Genomic DNA, 16108 nt, shown 5'->3' on the forward strand with positions numbered 1-16108 from the left:
CAGGGGGGTTGGACTCGATGATCTCTAGAGGTCCCTTCCAACCCCTACAATTCTGTGATTCTGTGATAATTAGTACAAACCACTGCCAAGAGCAAGTAGTCTGAAGTTCCTGAAAGGAACAGTACAAGCAGAAAGGACAGCATTACTTCTGCTTGCCACCACCCTCCTGATACAGGTGCTGGGCCTCAAGACAGACTAACCCCGTACAGCCCATATAAGCCTTGTTGGCAATGCCTTGCTGCTGAAATGAGAGGCAGCATAAGCACCCACGGCAGGCACAGGAACAGAGATGGAAACTCGTGGAGCTGGGGAACGCAAAGAGGGGGTGGGAGACGCTGAGATTCAGATCATCCAAAACAGCCACTGAATCACACCTTAAGCTGCTTAGAATAAGCCAGCTCATTTTGAGAGAAACGAGTTAAAGACTGATAGCACAAACGGCAATCATGTCCTCCGGCTGGTTATGGTGATGAGGAGACAGGAGCAGGCTGAGGCCAGCCTGACTGGACTGCTCCCACCAGGCCTGACATTTCTGAGCTCTCTCTGCCATAACGATGCTAACGCACGGGAAGCCGATGACATGAAGCGAAACACGAGTAGGCTGCCGGCTTCAAGAACGATTCAGACGATCCAGAAACACTTTCAAGCTTGGAGAATTCGTGGCGTACGGGATGTTAGATTCAAGAACAACAAAGTGACGATGAGGGAAGAGCTACTTTCTGACACAGCGTCCTCACCCCCCCGCACCATCATGCCTATGGATAACCGCAAAAGCGGCACCTCCGCCCACAGCAGTAACCGTCCCTCCCCGCCGCCCTAATGGCTCCCGCCCCGCTCCGCCCCGCCCTACCCCACCGCCACGCGGGGCACGCACGTGCTAGAAGGAAACACAGCCCTGCGCATGCGCGGCACAGCCACCTATTCTATGCACCACCAGTAGCCAACCCCGGGGACCGGGAGAAGGAAGGAGGAGCGTCTGTCTCCGGGCTCCTGATTGACTGATGTCACTACCCCAACTCCGAGCCTCGCCGACCCATTGGCGGCTTGAGAGCCGCTATCTGCATCGCGCCTTCTGATTGGTTGTTGCCGCGGCGGCTGTTGTCCTATCCTAATTCGGGCGAGGAGGATTAAGCCCTTTAGCCCCGCCTCCTTCTTCGTCCCTCCCACCGCCTCTCCCTCGGCGCTTTTCCTTCTTTTGATTGGCCAGCGCCGCTCTTCACTCCTCCCTCCCCCTGCCGCGCCGCGCTCTCCAATTGGGCGGCAGCCAGCTCCCCTTGCCCCTCAGCCTTCCCGCACCGCACATGCGCCTCGCTCCCCGAGCCGGCCCCTCCTTCTAGGCGGCGAGCTGAGTTGTGTCCGTCCCCCCGTTGCTCCCGCCCCCTTTTCCCCGCCCCTCGCCCGGGAGCGGCGTCCGCGAGTCCGGCCCCGCCCCAGCCAGCCCGAGCGAGGCGGTGTGGGGGGGAAGAGGCGGCCGTTGAGGCGCGCGCGCGCTGGCGCCGGGCTCGAGCCGGCGGCGTCTCCCTTCTCTCCCCTCAGTCCCGCGCGGCGGCCGTGGCGGCAGCAGCAAGCTCGGGAGTGGTGCCGCCGCCGCCGCCTCCTCCTCTTCTTCCTCCTCGCTCTCCCCTCCGGGGCACGGTGAGCACCGCCGCGCGGGGACGGACTCGCCTCTCTCAGCGCCCTCCTGCCCCGCGCTGCCGGGACCCGCTGCTCTCCGCAACGCCGCTGACGGCTGCGAGAAGAGCGGCCGCCGGCTTTCCGCTCATCCCCCGTCATACGGCCGCGTTGGGACGGGCGGCGGCTGTCCCCGAACGGGGCCGGGCCCGGCCCGTTGCTCCGTGTGCCCGAGGCTCTGTGCCCTCTGGCAGCAGCTCGGGGCTCCGGGAGGGTCCCCTGGAGGCGGGGGGGGAGGGGGTGGTGCGACGGCCGAAGGGAGGGTGGCTGCGGGCTGCCCCTGTGGAGGCTCCGGGCTGCCTTCTCCTGCCCGCGCCGGACTGTCAGCCGGGAGCGGGCTGGGCTTCTCCGTGGGATTTCACGTCTGCTGTATCGCCTGGGAAACTTCCACAAGCCCGACATAACTTCGAGCGAAAAGGGGAGGAAAAACAAAAAAAAAGAAAGAAAAGCCATTTCCTTTAATGTTACAGCCGCTGGAAAACACAGCTGACAAGTTCCTCTAAAGATATAATTGCAACATCACTCCTGTAGAGGAAGCGAGACCTGGAACGTAGGACCGCAGGGAAAGCACTTAATCTCTACTCCTTTTGTGCAGTGCAAGAGAAGGCAAGGCTGTTCGATGCCATAGGACTCTCCGGTGGGAGATTTAATGCCTCTTAAAAGTATTTTTAAGGCTTTTCGGAAAGATCTTAAGCTCAAATTGCTCTTGCTTGTAAGGCTTTAATCCTGTGAATTGGAAACGAGGTTGGGTATTGGAGGAGATGGGTGTGCTGCTTTCTGTCGTTTTCTGTAGTAAATGCAAACGCAACCATACCAATGCTGGACGTGGTTTGCCAGAATTCCGGGTGTAGTCGCTGCCTGCTGGCTCTGACTCGCGGTTCTGAAAGTTGTGCGTGCTTCCTACTATCTCTGCTCTGACTGACCTTGTTCAGCTGAATCCTTTGTGCTATTGGTGCTTCCGAATCTTGTGTAACGTCTGCCACCGTTGTAGAAATACATCATGTAGATAGGCTTTTGGATGGCTATCTCGCTTCCTGCTTGGTTTTCCTCATAGAAATCTTCTTAGAACTAAGAGACTGAGAATAATCCTTTTTTTCCCCTTCTAATTCAACAGATGCAGTTTATGTTGCTTTTTAGTCGCCAGGGGAAACTGAGACTCCAGAAGTGGTATGTCCCACTATCTGACAAAGAAAAGAAGAAAATCACAAGGGAACTTGTTCAAACAGTATTAGCCCGCAAACCGAAAATGTGCAGCTTCCTGGAATGGAGAGACCTGAAGATTGTCTACAAAAGGTTGTTCTTTCTCACTAACCTCGTAATTGACGTACATCAGAAACAGTGTAATAAGTAGCGAGAAAATAATGATGGTTGATTTTCTTTTTTTTTTTCCTTAATTTATCTTTTTGTTTTTTTTTCTTCCCTCTACTGGCTATGGAGGAGACTGACTTCCCTTGAACCTAATTTGATAACCAAGTAGGAATCATTCATGTGTAGAAAGTCATTCATGCGTTTAGAAATGTGCTGAAGAGATGAGCTTTCCTTCTTCTTTCATGAGGAGTGGTGGTTTTTAGTTGCTTAGAAGACCACAGTAAATAGATGCGTAGAAATATAAGGCATGTAGGGTTTAATAGGCGTAATAAGGAAAAACTAAATTTTTATCAACGTTTACCTCAGGCGATGACTTCATAAACTTGCAAATACAACTTGCTTTTAAAGGCTCTCACGGAAATAAGGGAAACTTTTTCTTGTTTCAGAGTACGTAGAATGTTATTTTGCTGTGAACGTGAAAGCGTTTCTCCAGCTTAAAAAATCACAACCAGCGTTTTTCTTTTGGTGAAAGTACCGTATAATTCTCTTTGGCAGTGTTTTCCTTTCTCAGTTGTTCGCTAACATTCTGGAGTGCGTGACGAGAGTTTTCTTAGCTTTATGCTGGTCTTTAGAATGTATGACAATGAAGAGGTGTAGAAATAATTGTCCCTGCAAATAACAGTAATTCTCATTGCAGTTTGGTAGGCTGCATCTCTTCCATCTAAAGGTAGTGCTACGGAACCTTGAATTAACTCCCTTCCCTAGTTATTTACAAACTTCAAAAGGTTTATACGTTCTTATTTTCTTTGAGGTAGTAAATAATTCCAACTCTTGACAATATTGTTACGTGCTGTCTTTAGGAAAGACAGAACTGGAGCTGAAACAAAAGGTTTCTAACTTCTGCAATGAGCCAATTGAGTAGAATTAGTAATAATAATAAAGTATTAGATGTATGCATGAAAGCAGGACCTAGAACATCCTTGTAAGTAACATCATATATGTGAAGGCTTCCGGAGTATCTGATGTAACTCTGGAACACTAGGGGGAGGGAATATGTGTAAGAATGTGCTTAAGGAAGAATATGTGTTTTCTGCCTTCTAATTTCCTCGCAAAACTTCTTGCTTATATGTGTAGACAAAGTTGCTGAAATGCTCTGTGCGTTCCCTTCAGCTTAAAACGCACTTGCATGCATTATCACTTGGGGACTAGATCAGGAAAACTGGTAATGCATAGGCAAGTCTGTTCCCCTTCCTGCCTAGTCTTGCACAGCAGTATCTCTTGGCGGTAAGTTCACTCCACAACTGCTCTCTCAGTTTCTTTATTACTGTTAGCGACTACTTTTTGTGGGTTTTTTGGTTTGTTTTTCTTTTTGCGTGTGTTTTTTTTCTAGCCTAGAATGCTGATAAAAATCTGGGTATGGCTTTTTGGGTTACTGTAAGTTGTGGTGTTTGTGTATCTTAGTAATGCGCTGTGGGGACTGTGGTCAAGGAGAATAAAGCACTTGGCTGCTGTGTATCTGTAGACTGCAGTCCATCTGCTAGACTGCTACTGTGCACAGCTGACTGCAGTAGCAATTTTGCTGTCTGCAAACCAATCTGGCACAGTTAGCCTATGAAATTGCTTAAGATTAGCTTGTATCAAGCTAGTTAACATCTCAGTTTCTGCTCTACTTTTGCTTTATTGGCAAGTTACACAAAGCTAAAACGTTACCAGAATGACTGGGTGACAGAGGGGATAGTGAGTTTTAAAATCCTATGCCTGGTAACAGTAACTGCTTTTGTGTCTCTGTGGAAAGACTTTTTCCAGTCATCTTACTGTAACTAAGGTTGATGAGTCCCAAATACTATAACCTCTTTGAGAAAGAGAGATCTGTTTTCTCAGAGGCAGACAGTAATACCGAGATGGCAAGCTGTAGTAGTCAAGGTCCAGTACTTCCTGAACAGCAGTTAGCTAAAAGAGAAAGACGTGTAACAGAAACTTTGCATGGTTTGTAGAACTGCATAAGGTGCACACGTTTGTTTGCTTGCAGACAAAAGATTCTTGCATGTCTCTCTTAAGATCTGTTCTTATCTGGTTTATTACTGAGAAAGAGCTGAAACTCCTGGTGCAAATGTTATTCAGTATAAGCTGTTCATATTGCTGTTGTACGTGTTGTATGTACGCACTGCTATTATGAGTCTGAAATTGCTGAAATTTTGCTACGGTTGCTTTTGGAGTGTATTAACTGTCAACTTTTCAGGTGTAAGAGAGAGTTGACCTAGATATTGCAACTCAAAGAATGGCTGGCATTATTAAAAGTATACTCTAGAGTCTCATTGATGTACCTTTTTTCAAGAACAAAACCAGCTCAAATGCAAAATTGACAGGCTGGTAGCTTTTGCTGCTTTCTTGTATTTAACTTTTGTCAAGAAAGCTGGACAGTTTTGATTAGCCTCCTTAGCTCTGTTTTATTTCATCCTTATCATTTACATGGAATGCTTTCTGGATGAATCTTCAAGATGATGGAACTACAAGCATCTTTAAAATCCATGTGAATATTTTGCTTTTAGTTCTTGGTTTCATGTATGTAGCACTGATATGGTTGCAAAACTAGGTCAGTCATTGTTACCTGCACCTTTTTTCATTAGGGAAACAAGTTCTTTAGAGATCTAAAAATGTGCATGGAAGTGTGCCGTGTTTTTGGCTTAGCTCATGAATTGGGTTGGATGTGTTCTGTAGTTGGTTTGGAAGAGAGTTAGGTTTTCAGGCTGGTGGGCACCAGGAGGCTTAAAAAAGAATCTAAACTTCTGATTTCAAGGTTTGAAGCAACTTGCTGGATAGAAAATTGAAATGTAGGAATCCATTAACAGTTGTGCTTTATGACAGTAGAGAGGGAATTGTCTGCAGGCAGCTGATTAGAAACGTAGCGAATACTGTTAATGATTGCTCTTCGTGTGGTCTTTTTTTTTTTTTAAACTAAGTAGTATTGGATCATACATGATAGAAGTTTATGCAGCTTTCCCCTTTTGGCAGATAATCAATATTAAATGTTCTAATTTCTAGTAATTTAGTGAAAATGGACCTTAAGATAGGATGTGTTGTTTTTTTTTCTTTAAGGATCTCAACTATTTACTGCATTAGCTTCTGACAGTGTTATTTATTTTCATTTTGTGGTATGTTGCACTCTAAGAAAAAGCAAAATAACTTGATGTAAATTTTTCTTGTTAGTATTTGGTATACTGAGGTTGTAAGATTTCATTATCATTGGTAGGCAATGTGGTTAACAAATGTGACTTTTATATGACAGTCTGGGATTTTTTTCTTGTTATATGGTTTTTAATTGGCGCAGTCTATACTGCCTTTAATGTTATGACAGTCATCTGTTGCTGCAAAATAACCTTAATCATAGGTTACCTTAAAGCATCACAGAAAAATAAATTTTAAATCTCTTATTCTTCCAAAGAAAGAGCATGTTCTGCAAGTACTGTGCATCTCCACTCAAAGCATTTTGATCATCCCATGATACTGTCATGTAGTGAGGGACACAAGCCCAACAGTGGGACGTGATTAGTATCTTTCTTTATGTCTGCCTAATTGCCAATTGAATCGGTTAAAATATAGCTACAAGGTTGAGTAGGTGGCTATAAAACTAAATGGATGTAATGATAATAGTTAATTAGGTTTGGTAGTTTAACTTGATCAGGTCCTCTGTGCCATATTCTAGTTCCTGTGGCACTAGGAGGACCTCTGCATCCATCCAAGTAGAAGCAGCATCTTTATCTTACAGAGCTTTACCAGTACCGAGTTTTTGCACATTTCTACTGGAGGTTATAGCCTGCTGAAATTGGAAACTGTAAGATAAATCTTGTGTAGCCTTATTACTGTTGCTTATTTCTGTATCCTAATTAAATAGTGACTGCTCTGCCTGTTCTAGAATCTCAGAATTTTCTGTAAAAAAATATGTAATCTCTTTGAAAGAGTAAAAAAGAAATTCCCAAGAAAGATTTCAATGATTAGAACTCACTGGGTCAGCTGTGATAACCTGTCACCAAAACACAAACTCTCAGGCACCTTGAAATACCTGTTTACGTGTTAGAGGTAATGTTATGTTTTTCAGATATAGAATCACAGAATTGCTTGAGTTAGAAGGGATGTTTAAAGGCCAACTAGTCCAACTCCTCTGCAATGAATAGGGACACCTACAGCTACATCAGGGTACTCAGAGCTTTGTCCAGTCTGACCTTGAGTGTCTCCAGGGATAGGGCTTCTACCACATGTCTGGGCAACCTGTGACAGTGCTTCAGTACCCTTATTGTAAAAAAATTTTTTTCTTCTATCCAATCTAAATCTCCTCTCTCTTAGTTTGAAACCATTTTCCCTTGTCTTATCAAAACAGACCCTGCTGAGGAGTCTGTCTCCTTCCTTCCTTCAGTCCCCCCATTAGATACTGTAAGGCCTCCTTGCAGCCTTCTCATCTCTATGCTGAACAGCCTTGGCTCTCAGCTTGCCCTTATGAGAGTGTGTTCATCCCTTGGATCATTTTTGTGTCCCTTCTCTGGATGTGCTCCAACAGGTCTGTGTCTCTTCTGTACCAAGGAGTCCATATCTGGACACAGTACTCCAGGTGGGCTTTCACCAGCACAGAGTAGAGGGGTAGGATCACTTCCCTTGACCTGCTGGCCATGCTTCTTTGGACGCAGCCCAGGATATGGTTGGCTTTCTTGTCTATGAAGGCACACTGTTGGTACGTGTTTAGTTTGCCATCCCTCAGTACCACAGGTCCTTTTTTGTCAGTGTTCTCCATCTTTACATCTGTATGTCCCATTTTGTACTGATAGTGCGAGTTGCCATGACCCTGGTGCAAGACTTTGCACTTGGCTTTATTGAACTTCATCAGGTTCTCCAGGCCTGCAGCTTGATCTTGACTAGTTCTCTCTGAATGGCATCCCGTCCTGCAGGTGTGCCAACCTTACCTCACAGCTTGGTGTGATCTGCAAACTTGCTGAGGGCACACTTGATTCTACTGCGGTTGGACTTGATGATCTTCAAGGTCTTTTCCAACCTGGGTAATTCTATGATTCTACTGTTGATGTTGCTGATGAAGATATTAAACAGCGCTGGTTCTATGTGCTGACCCTTGAGGGACACCACTCATCATTATCTCCATCTAGACACTGAGGTGTCAACCACCACTCTCTGGGTATGATCTTGCAACTGATTCCTTGTCCTTCAAATGGTCCACCCATCAATTCCATATTCTTCCAATTGAGTTCTGTTCCTTCCAAGCTCTGTAGGCCTTAGATGTCTGTAGTTAGAATTTACCTGCAAACCAACTTAGATGCCGAATGTTTTCAGTCTGGCAGCTTTACAAACTTTCCAGTGATGTCTTAAGTAGGTGTTCTGTCATCTAGTAGAACACCATTAAAATAATAGGATTTGCAAGCTATGCTCTACCCATAGTGATCTGATACCTTAGCAGAATAAGTGAGCATAGGAGAGAAGTTGGCTGGAGTTATAGTCTGCCAGTTATGAGGCTTCCCACTATTGAATGAGTGTAGCTGTTGTGGGGGGTATGTTCATGAATTTGGTTCCTTCCTCAAAAATAAACACCTATGAAGTCACTTAGCTAAAAGCAGAAATTTGAGTGTTTGTATTGCTTGCAGTTTCTTTTTGCTCTTCCATTCTGGATTGCATTTCCAAGTGATATTTTTAAACTGCTTTGGATCTCTCTGAATTAGTGTCCCTTTTCTGACATGTGGGTAATGCTTATCATAAAGTGTTTCCCTAAACACTTATAACCAGCTTATTTTAGGACTGAGGATTCCACCGAGATGGGGAAAAAACCCAAGCTGCAATAGGAATGAATATGGCAGAATATTTTTTCATAGATTGGGCCATATTTGCTCTTTAGTATGGTGTATGACTTACGCTGTTTTCAGAATTTTCCTTTGTTGTGTGCACATTAGAGTTTTCTGACAGACTCATTAAGAAGAAGCAATACTTCTGCAAAGCAGTTAACATTTTCAGCTTGCATACAGGAATTTCTTCATCTTTGTATGGTTACTCTTCATGCAAGCTTATCTACTTGGCAGAAAAGCTTGTTTATGTGCTTTAGACTGTATCTGGACACCCTTTTTTTTCCCTGACACCATGGACTACAAAGGAAAAAAATGAGAACAAACTAACGCCTTTGAAAATTTGGGTCTGAAGAAACTTGTGTTTTTGTAGTATCAACATATTCTTACTAGTGGTGGCTGGTGTGTAAATCTTACACTTTTTGCAGAGTAGGCATATTGAATCTGCATTTGACAGTTACTACTTAAAAACAAAACAAAAAGGCAAACAAAAAATCTCCTTGGAGAATGTTCTCTATGTGTTTCAATAGATACCCAAGACTCCATTTTGTGTTACGATGAGTAGTTTTTGTTTCTTGGTATTCTTTCTCTAAAACTGCAGTCGGCAGAGCTCGAAAGTGTACTCTGCTTAATAGCTGCCAAATAAAGTCTTTCAAAAGTATGTTTCATTTTCTTTTAAATGGGAACACTGAGAGCAGACAGCTTTCATGGAAAGTGTTCTATGCAAACTAAACTGTTTTTTTTCCTCTTCCCTTCTTTTTTTGTACTCAGATAAAATAATTCTGTGCATCAAAAGAGGCTCTCAAGTAATAGAGAAACACGAGGAGTTTCCTTTGTGGATAAATAACAAATTTGATAAGATTTATCAGTATGTGATTCAACTTTTTTGAAGCACTGAAAGGGAACGGCTTACCCATACTCGTCTGATTATGAAGGAAGTTTTGTGTAGATGAATTTGACCTGGGTGCGGGTAGTGTGTGTAAATGTCAGCAAAGCGTGCTAGTAGTCTAACATGGAGTTAGACTTAGAAGAAAAATAAATAAAAAAATACTCAGGAGGCTTGAGAACTTTATAGCATAACTCTCCAATACTTTTCTTTTTAAACAGCTTTGTCTGAAAGATGTCTTATACGGATAACATCTTGTAAACTACCACAATGGCTGTAAATGTCCTTGAAGTATTAATGAGAGGGAATAGCGTAGCAATGTAAAATCAGAAGAACTGTTCTCAGATAGAACTTAAGATGAGCTGACGAGTCACTGTGGTAAAAATATAAAAGAGCAAGGGAATTAATGTGATGTGTTTCACTGGAAGTGCCTTCACCCTTGTTGCTTTAGGAATAGCTTCTCTTTTTTTTTATAAGAGTTAAGAGCTTTTAAATGAAAGTGTTTCTGATGAGGTATACATGATGAAGGAAACCACAGCAATCTGACTTGGCAAGAGAGTGGGACTTGCAGCATTGTCATGGATGGTGACTTAGTGACTGGGAGACAAATTTAAATGTACTATAAAATATTTTTTATGTGACTCCTACATGAAACGTGTGATACTTTTCTGGGGGGCTTACAGACTCCCAGCTGGTAAAATTTCTGTGTTAAAAGCTTGTATTAATTTCTGCGCACAGGAAAAGAATACGCATCTTAAACTTAGCATTTAAATCTTAATGACTTTTTTTTTAAACAGGATTGGCTTCTCTATTTAGTGCTGCCATTTATTCTCTCTAAGAAGGCAAACCAAAGCAGCTCCTCATTTACACAAATATCAGTTAAAACAGGTCTTGAGATTTCAGTTCTGCAGTGTGTATCTGTGTGGCATATGGTTTTGGCACTTTTCAAAAGAATGAGTAGGTTTTTCTGTTTTCGTTTTCCATCAGCTGTTTTTAAGCAGAAATTGAACAACTCTGTAGTAGTGCACAGTAGAATGGGATGGTCTTTTTGTTAAAGCGGAGCTCAAGATCATATCAGAGGTAGATAATTCCTTGTATTTGAAGGTGGAAGTAAATGCTAGAAACAAGCTGATAGCCTCTCCTGACACCAGAACTGTTGGTAGTAATCAAGTTGTTGACTTCATAGTGACTGGGGTATATGACGTTAGCCCTGGAATTTTTTGTCATTAGTTGTATTCTTTAAAGACCAAATCCTAAATTACTAGTTCACTTTATTTTTTCCCAGGATGTTTTAATCAGATGTATGCCAGACTTGTGTGATATATGTTTAAATTTTAATGTGTTGATTAGTATACCATTGCTTGGATGTTGCAGGTAGAGTAAGCATCTTGCCTCAAAACTGCCAGGAGGCCGAAGAATTAAATGTATTTCCTTTTCCAACCACCACTTAGGTTAATTTAATTCCATCAACTAAAGGGTGTTAAAGACTGAAGTTTTGATCAACTCAGACAGAGCCTTTTGTGCCCACATGCATGTCTGGTGGTCTCCAAGCTGTTCTTTGATGGAACTTGCATGGCTCTTGATATAGAGTATCAGTACTGTAAACTTGAGTTTAAGGACTACTGAGCATTTAATACCTCTGAAATGAATGCATTTTACACATCTTTTGCTAACATGAGGATTACTTTGTTATTACAGATATGCAAGCCTCTATTTCTGCTGTGCCATTGAAGATCAGGACAATGAACTGATAACTCTGGAAATAATTCATCGTTATGTAGAACTTCTTGACAAGTATTTTGGCAGTGTGAGTTAGTAACTTCTTGTTAACTTTTATGGATTCACTGTTTGTGTTTTCTTATTATTTTATTCTCACACAGCCTTTTTAAAAACACAAACTAGCTGTTGAAGAGGTGTATCTTACCAGTTTTTTTGTAGCTTACCTGGCCAAACTAAACTGTCAGCTGCTTAAATAATGCTTACAATATAAAACTAAACTAAGAATTTGGATAACAGTTCTTAATCTGATGTTAATTACCTGTATTTATTTCATTTCTTAGTGGTCTTACTTGAGGTTAGATAAAACCTTATCCTTAGCTTTTTGTCCAGGCTTCCACTTTCTCTTCTCTCTGACAATGCTCTTGTGTGTGTATATCCTGCCCTCCCCCAGCACTTCTTATGTCTTCTTTCAAGTGAGGCAGTTGGTTGTGAACTAGCAAGAAAAGAAGACATCTGCTTTCCCAGATATCGAAACCAAGCAGAACAGAAGTGGTGTGCATTTGCACTTCTAGGAAAACTGCTCATCCTTCTGCTTTCCTACTCTTTGATTAGGATGCACACAGGGTGAATAAGAAATTGATTGTTAAAAAAATGTTCTATAAAATTGCATCATCTGCCCGTGGATACTTCAGGGAAAAGGAGAACTGTAGCAACGTTCTATTGCCTCATGAAAAGCCATGTCAGACTGACAGTTGTGAACTGAACACTTTTTTTTAACAGTAAAAAAGCTTTTAAAAGAGGCTGCTGTAATTGTTTAACTTGAGTAATATATATATATATATACATATATATATATTGATTTCAATTTTGCTGTTAATTTTGTTGTTGTTGTTGCCCTACTTAAAACGTTATAGCCTAAGGCCAATGTCTTGATTTGGTGAAGTTTGTTGAAGCTGTAAGTTCAGTTTTCTGAGAGTATCCTCTGAGTACCTGAGGAAATGGCCATGAGTTGTACCAGGGGAGGTTTAGATTAGACATAAGGAAAAACTTTTTATCTTGGAGAGTGGTCAGTCACTAGAATGGCTGCCTAGGGAGGTGGTGGAGTCGCCATCCCTGACAGTGTTCAAGAGGTGTCTAGATGAGGAGCTACAAGAGATGGTTTAGTGGCTTGTGGTAGCAACAGTATTGTGAGGACAGTTGGACTAGATGATCTTGTAGGTCCTTTCCAAGGTTGTGATTCTCTGATTCTATGAGTATCCTCCCACTTTGCAGTAATACTTGATGTTCTTTTCAGGTATGTGAACTTGATATCATCTTCAATTTTGAAAAAGCCTATTTTATTCTGGATGAGTTTCTCTTAGGAGGGGAGGTCCAGGAGACTTCCAAGAAAAATGTTCTCAAAGCCATTGAACAGGCAGATCTTCTACAGGAGGTAAGCAAATTAAACTTCTCTGGGCAAAGTATCAGCATGCTAGATTGTGATTAGAAAAAGCTACCATTTCTTTGAGCTTGATTAGAAAAAGCTACCATTTCTTTGAGCTCGTGGAAGTTATCTTCTGGCACGCTTAGCATGTAGTTACTGCTTAGCTGTTCTAATTGTGCAATGCTACTGCATTATCTGCTCTTTCCATCTTGTTAGGCATGAATGTATTGTAACTTACTGTGATTTTGTGTTCTGCTAGAAATATAAGTGGCTGTTGTATGTGTGTATATAGGTAACTGTAGATTGTGCAGCTTTAATTTAGTTTTGTTCACATCTTTGTTTATTTATTTATTTTTTTTAACTAATCAGCAATTAGTTTTTTTTGTCATACCTGATGCATGTTCACTTCTTTACTGTTTCATTGCTGAAATCCAGAAGCTAGACTCTCTTCTTTGAGGCTCATTCAGGTATAGTTCTTCAGATTCTAAAGACCTTCTTTTCTGCTATAGGTTGCTTACTCTGGCACATTTCTAACTTTAAAGTTGACAAAACAATAGTAGTATTGCCATAGAAACACACAGAATGAAGTACCAAAACATCTGGGTTTTCACATTGAATGCTTTTGTCCATTACTAACTTTGAAGAAATACAGATTGCATTTTTTTTTTTTTAAATTTTTAACTATCAGAAGTATTTAATGGGGGGAGGAGTTCAATGACACAAGACTTAATAACGTGTTCCTCTTGTTTCTCCATTCTGTACTTTTCTTTGTAGTTAATTGCTGTAGCTTTGAGGTCAGCATTAATGCCTGAATGTCTAAATGAAATTCATGAAATCCTAGTAGGCTGAAGAAATTTATCAGTCTCTTTGTATGAGAGTCAGTGAAACATGGTTTAGCAGAGGTGATGAATCATATTTTAAACATATGAAGTTTCTCTTACAAGGTACCATATAAATGTTAGCTGCTTTATTATTACAGTTAATATGAACCTTCCATTTGTTAACTTGTCCAGTCAGTTTATTGTTTAATTCTCATGTGAACGTTCTGATTTCTACTTGTGGAATGTTCTATTATTAGACTGGGGAAACACAAAGTTTCTTATCATTGTAGTTGTATCTGTAATCCTTTCAGAGTACAGACAAATCCAGAACTTGTCGAAGTTCTTATCTGTCAGCAGCTGAATTAGTGTCATGAATAGGGCCAGCATTACACAAATTTGTTAGCATCTTTTTCTAGGGAGGAAATACTTTCGCAGACATACAGCTTGTGTTCTGAAGAAGTTGCAGTCTTTTCTAACACATAAAAGGAATTATCTTAACTGGAAGTCTTGTTTCAGTTTACAAAGTGAAGGGGGAATTGTCAATTTTACCTTGAAATCTCTTGTTTTCTCTGTGTAAGATCATATTAGAATAGACAACTAACCTATTATATCTGTCTCCTGCGAATGCAGAGCTAATTACATATAAATTGAAAGTATTGCATTTTCTTAAACTTCAGAGCCCATAAGAGTATTTTCAACATTTTCTTAGGGCTCCTCTAAAGCAAAAACTAGGAATTAATTACTGAGCTTGTCCAAGCAATTCACATTCTCCTTTTAGACTTACTAACATAATTCCAAGTTAAAAATGTGCACTCAAATGGAAGTGTCTCTATTTCAACTCGAGACTTTTCTCTGGCTCTGATAGCATTACCTTTATGCCCTTTACTTCTGAGACTCTTTACTCTTCCCCACCTCCTAGATTTTCTTTCTTCTATCAAGTTTTATTAACTATTTTCTGAATGAATTGGAATTCAGCAGTTGACCATGGATCTATTCTATTGCTTTATTTGATTTTTATAAGCTAATTGATTTTTTTTCCATTCTTAGTAGAGTTATACTGACTGTCAGTCAAGTATAAAACTACTCATTATATATGCTTTTTAGTTTATTAGAACTGTGAAGGCCTGAGTTTATATTCAAATTGAGCTTCCAATAAGGCTAGACTTCTTTTGTGGATGATTTTTTTTTTGGTATTAACTGCTACTATGTGCATGCTAAGTCCAAAGAAGAAGGCTGTTAAAATAATAGTTTGCCACAACTGGAGACTTTTTGTATTTCTATTTAATTTCACTTCCCAGAATACCTCAAAGCTACTGGAATGAAATGTGTTTTGATTCCAAATGCAAACCTTTTCTTGTGGGGTTATGGTGTGTTTGTTTCTGACCATCTCACATTGTAATTATGTGCGACAAAAAGGACTTTGTATTGCCTAATTTAAAAATTATTGAATACGCAGCATTATTAATTAGTAATGATGCATACATTAATGTATGAAGCACCATACACATCAAAAGCTGTACAGAATACTTACACAAAGGAAAATCATTACAAATACATTAAGTGGCTGTTTGAGTAATGTTAAAAGAAAATGCAGAGGCAAAAATTGCTGAATAGTGAATCAGTTCTTAATAGTTTTGCTTGCTCGTATTCTTGTGGCATTTTTCCAGGGTGTGTTTCTGTTTCTGAGCACCTACTTCAGTGTATCATTAAGTTTCTTGATGCAGTGCAGTCCACTTAATGCTAGGCTTCACATGACTGAAACATGCTAATTTTTTAAGCCTTTTTCTGCCTTCAGTTTCTTGTTAGCTCTTAGTATTGTGATCAGTTCAGGTATTTGTTCCTTACTTCTATTTATTAGCACCTGATTTAACTTATCAGTAGTCAGTCATTAATACTGACAGTGTTACCCTGTGAGTGATAGTACAAACTAATTCAGTGCTTGCATGCTTCATTGGAAATCCGTGTCTAGGAGTGCATCTTTTGAAAACACTGCTGTTCTGTGTCTTGTTTGATAATTGTTCTTTTGCTGTAGAAATTCTAGATGCTTAACTGGGGATTAGAGAGACAAGTGGTTCTGAAAAGGTGGTATTTCATGAAGTCAACTCAATTATGCCAGGAGAAGGATATTTGCATGTAGAGTATATCTATGCGTGAGATGTATGCGCGTGGTCTTTGGAAGAGCTAAAACATGCATGATTTCATAATATTTAACATTTTTAATGCATGAAACTTAACACAGTGCTTCTGTGGAAAGGATCCGCTCTTTTGCTGTGCTTACTTGGACCATCAGATAAAACTAAAATGGTGCATAGAATTGCGCTAAAGTGGTAATATTCAGTAATATTCTATTATATAAATCAGGCAGTTGAACTTGCACAAAATTGCTGATTTTCCTTTGAAGTAGATGCAAGTTCTTAAACATTAGTGAAAATTCTTTTTGGTACAT

General features: G+C 40.8%; 1 protein-coding gene across 3 annotated transcripts in view; it reads left to right on the forward strand.

The window, feature by feature from the left end:
* The first annotated feature begins 1482 nt into the window (after window positions 1-1482).
* AP1S2 (adaptor related protein complex 1 subunit sigma 2) overlaps window positions 1483-16108 on the forward strand; it is a 33109-nt gene continuing 18483 nt past the window's right edge. For 2 of the 3 annotated variants that reach the window (XR_011903019.1, XM_072331132.1), the window contains exons 1-4: window positions 1501-1635; window positions 2786-2964; window positions 11398-11506; window positions 12713-12850. Coding sequence is in view for 2 of the 3 variants with exons in the window: in XM_072331132.1 (XP_072187233.1) it covers window positions 2786-2964; window positions 11398-11506; window positions 12713-12850 (426 nt within the window). In the remaining variant the exon portion in view is untranslated. Of the gene's footprint in view, window positions 1636-2785; window positions 2965-11397; window positions 11507-12712; window positions 12851-16108 lie in introns of all 3 variants that reach the window. The other variant, XM_072331147.1, reaches the window with a different exon arrangement.

This window comes from Excalfactoria chinensis, chromosome 1 (assembly GCF_039878825.1).
Source record: "Excalfactoria chinensis isolate bCotChi1 chromosome 1, bCotChi1.hap2, whole genome shotgun sequence".
In the NCBI taxonomy this organism is placed as follows: domain Eukaryota; kingdom Metazoa; phylum Chordata; class Aves; order Galliformes; family Phasianidae; genus Excalfactoria; species Excalfactoria chinensis.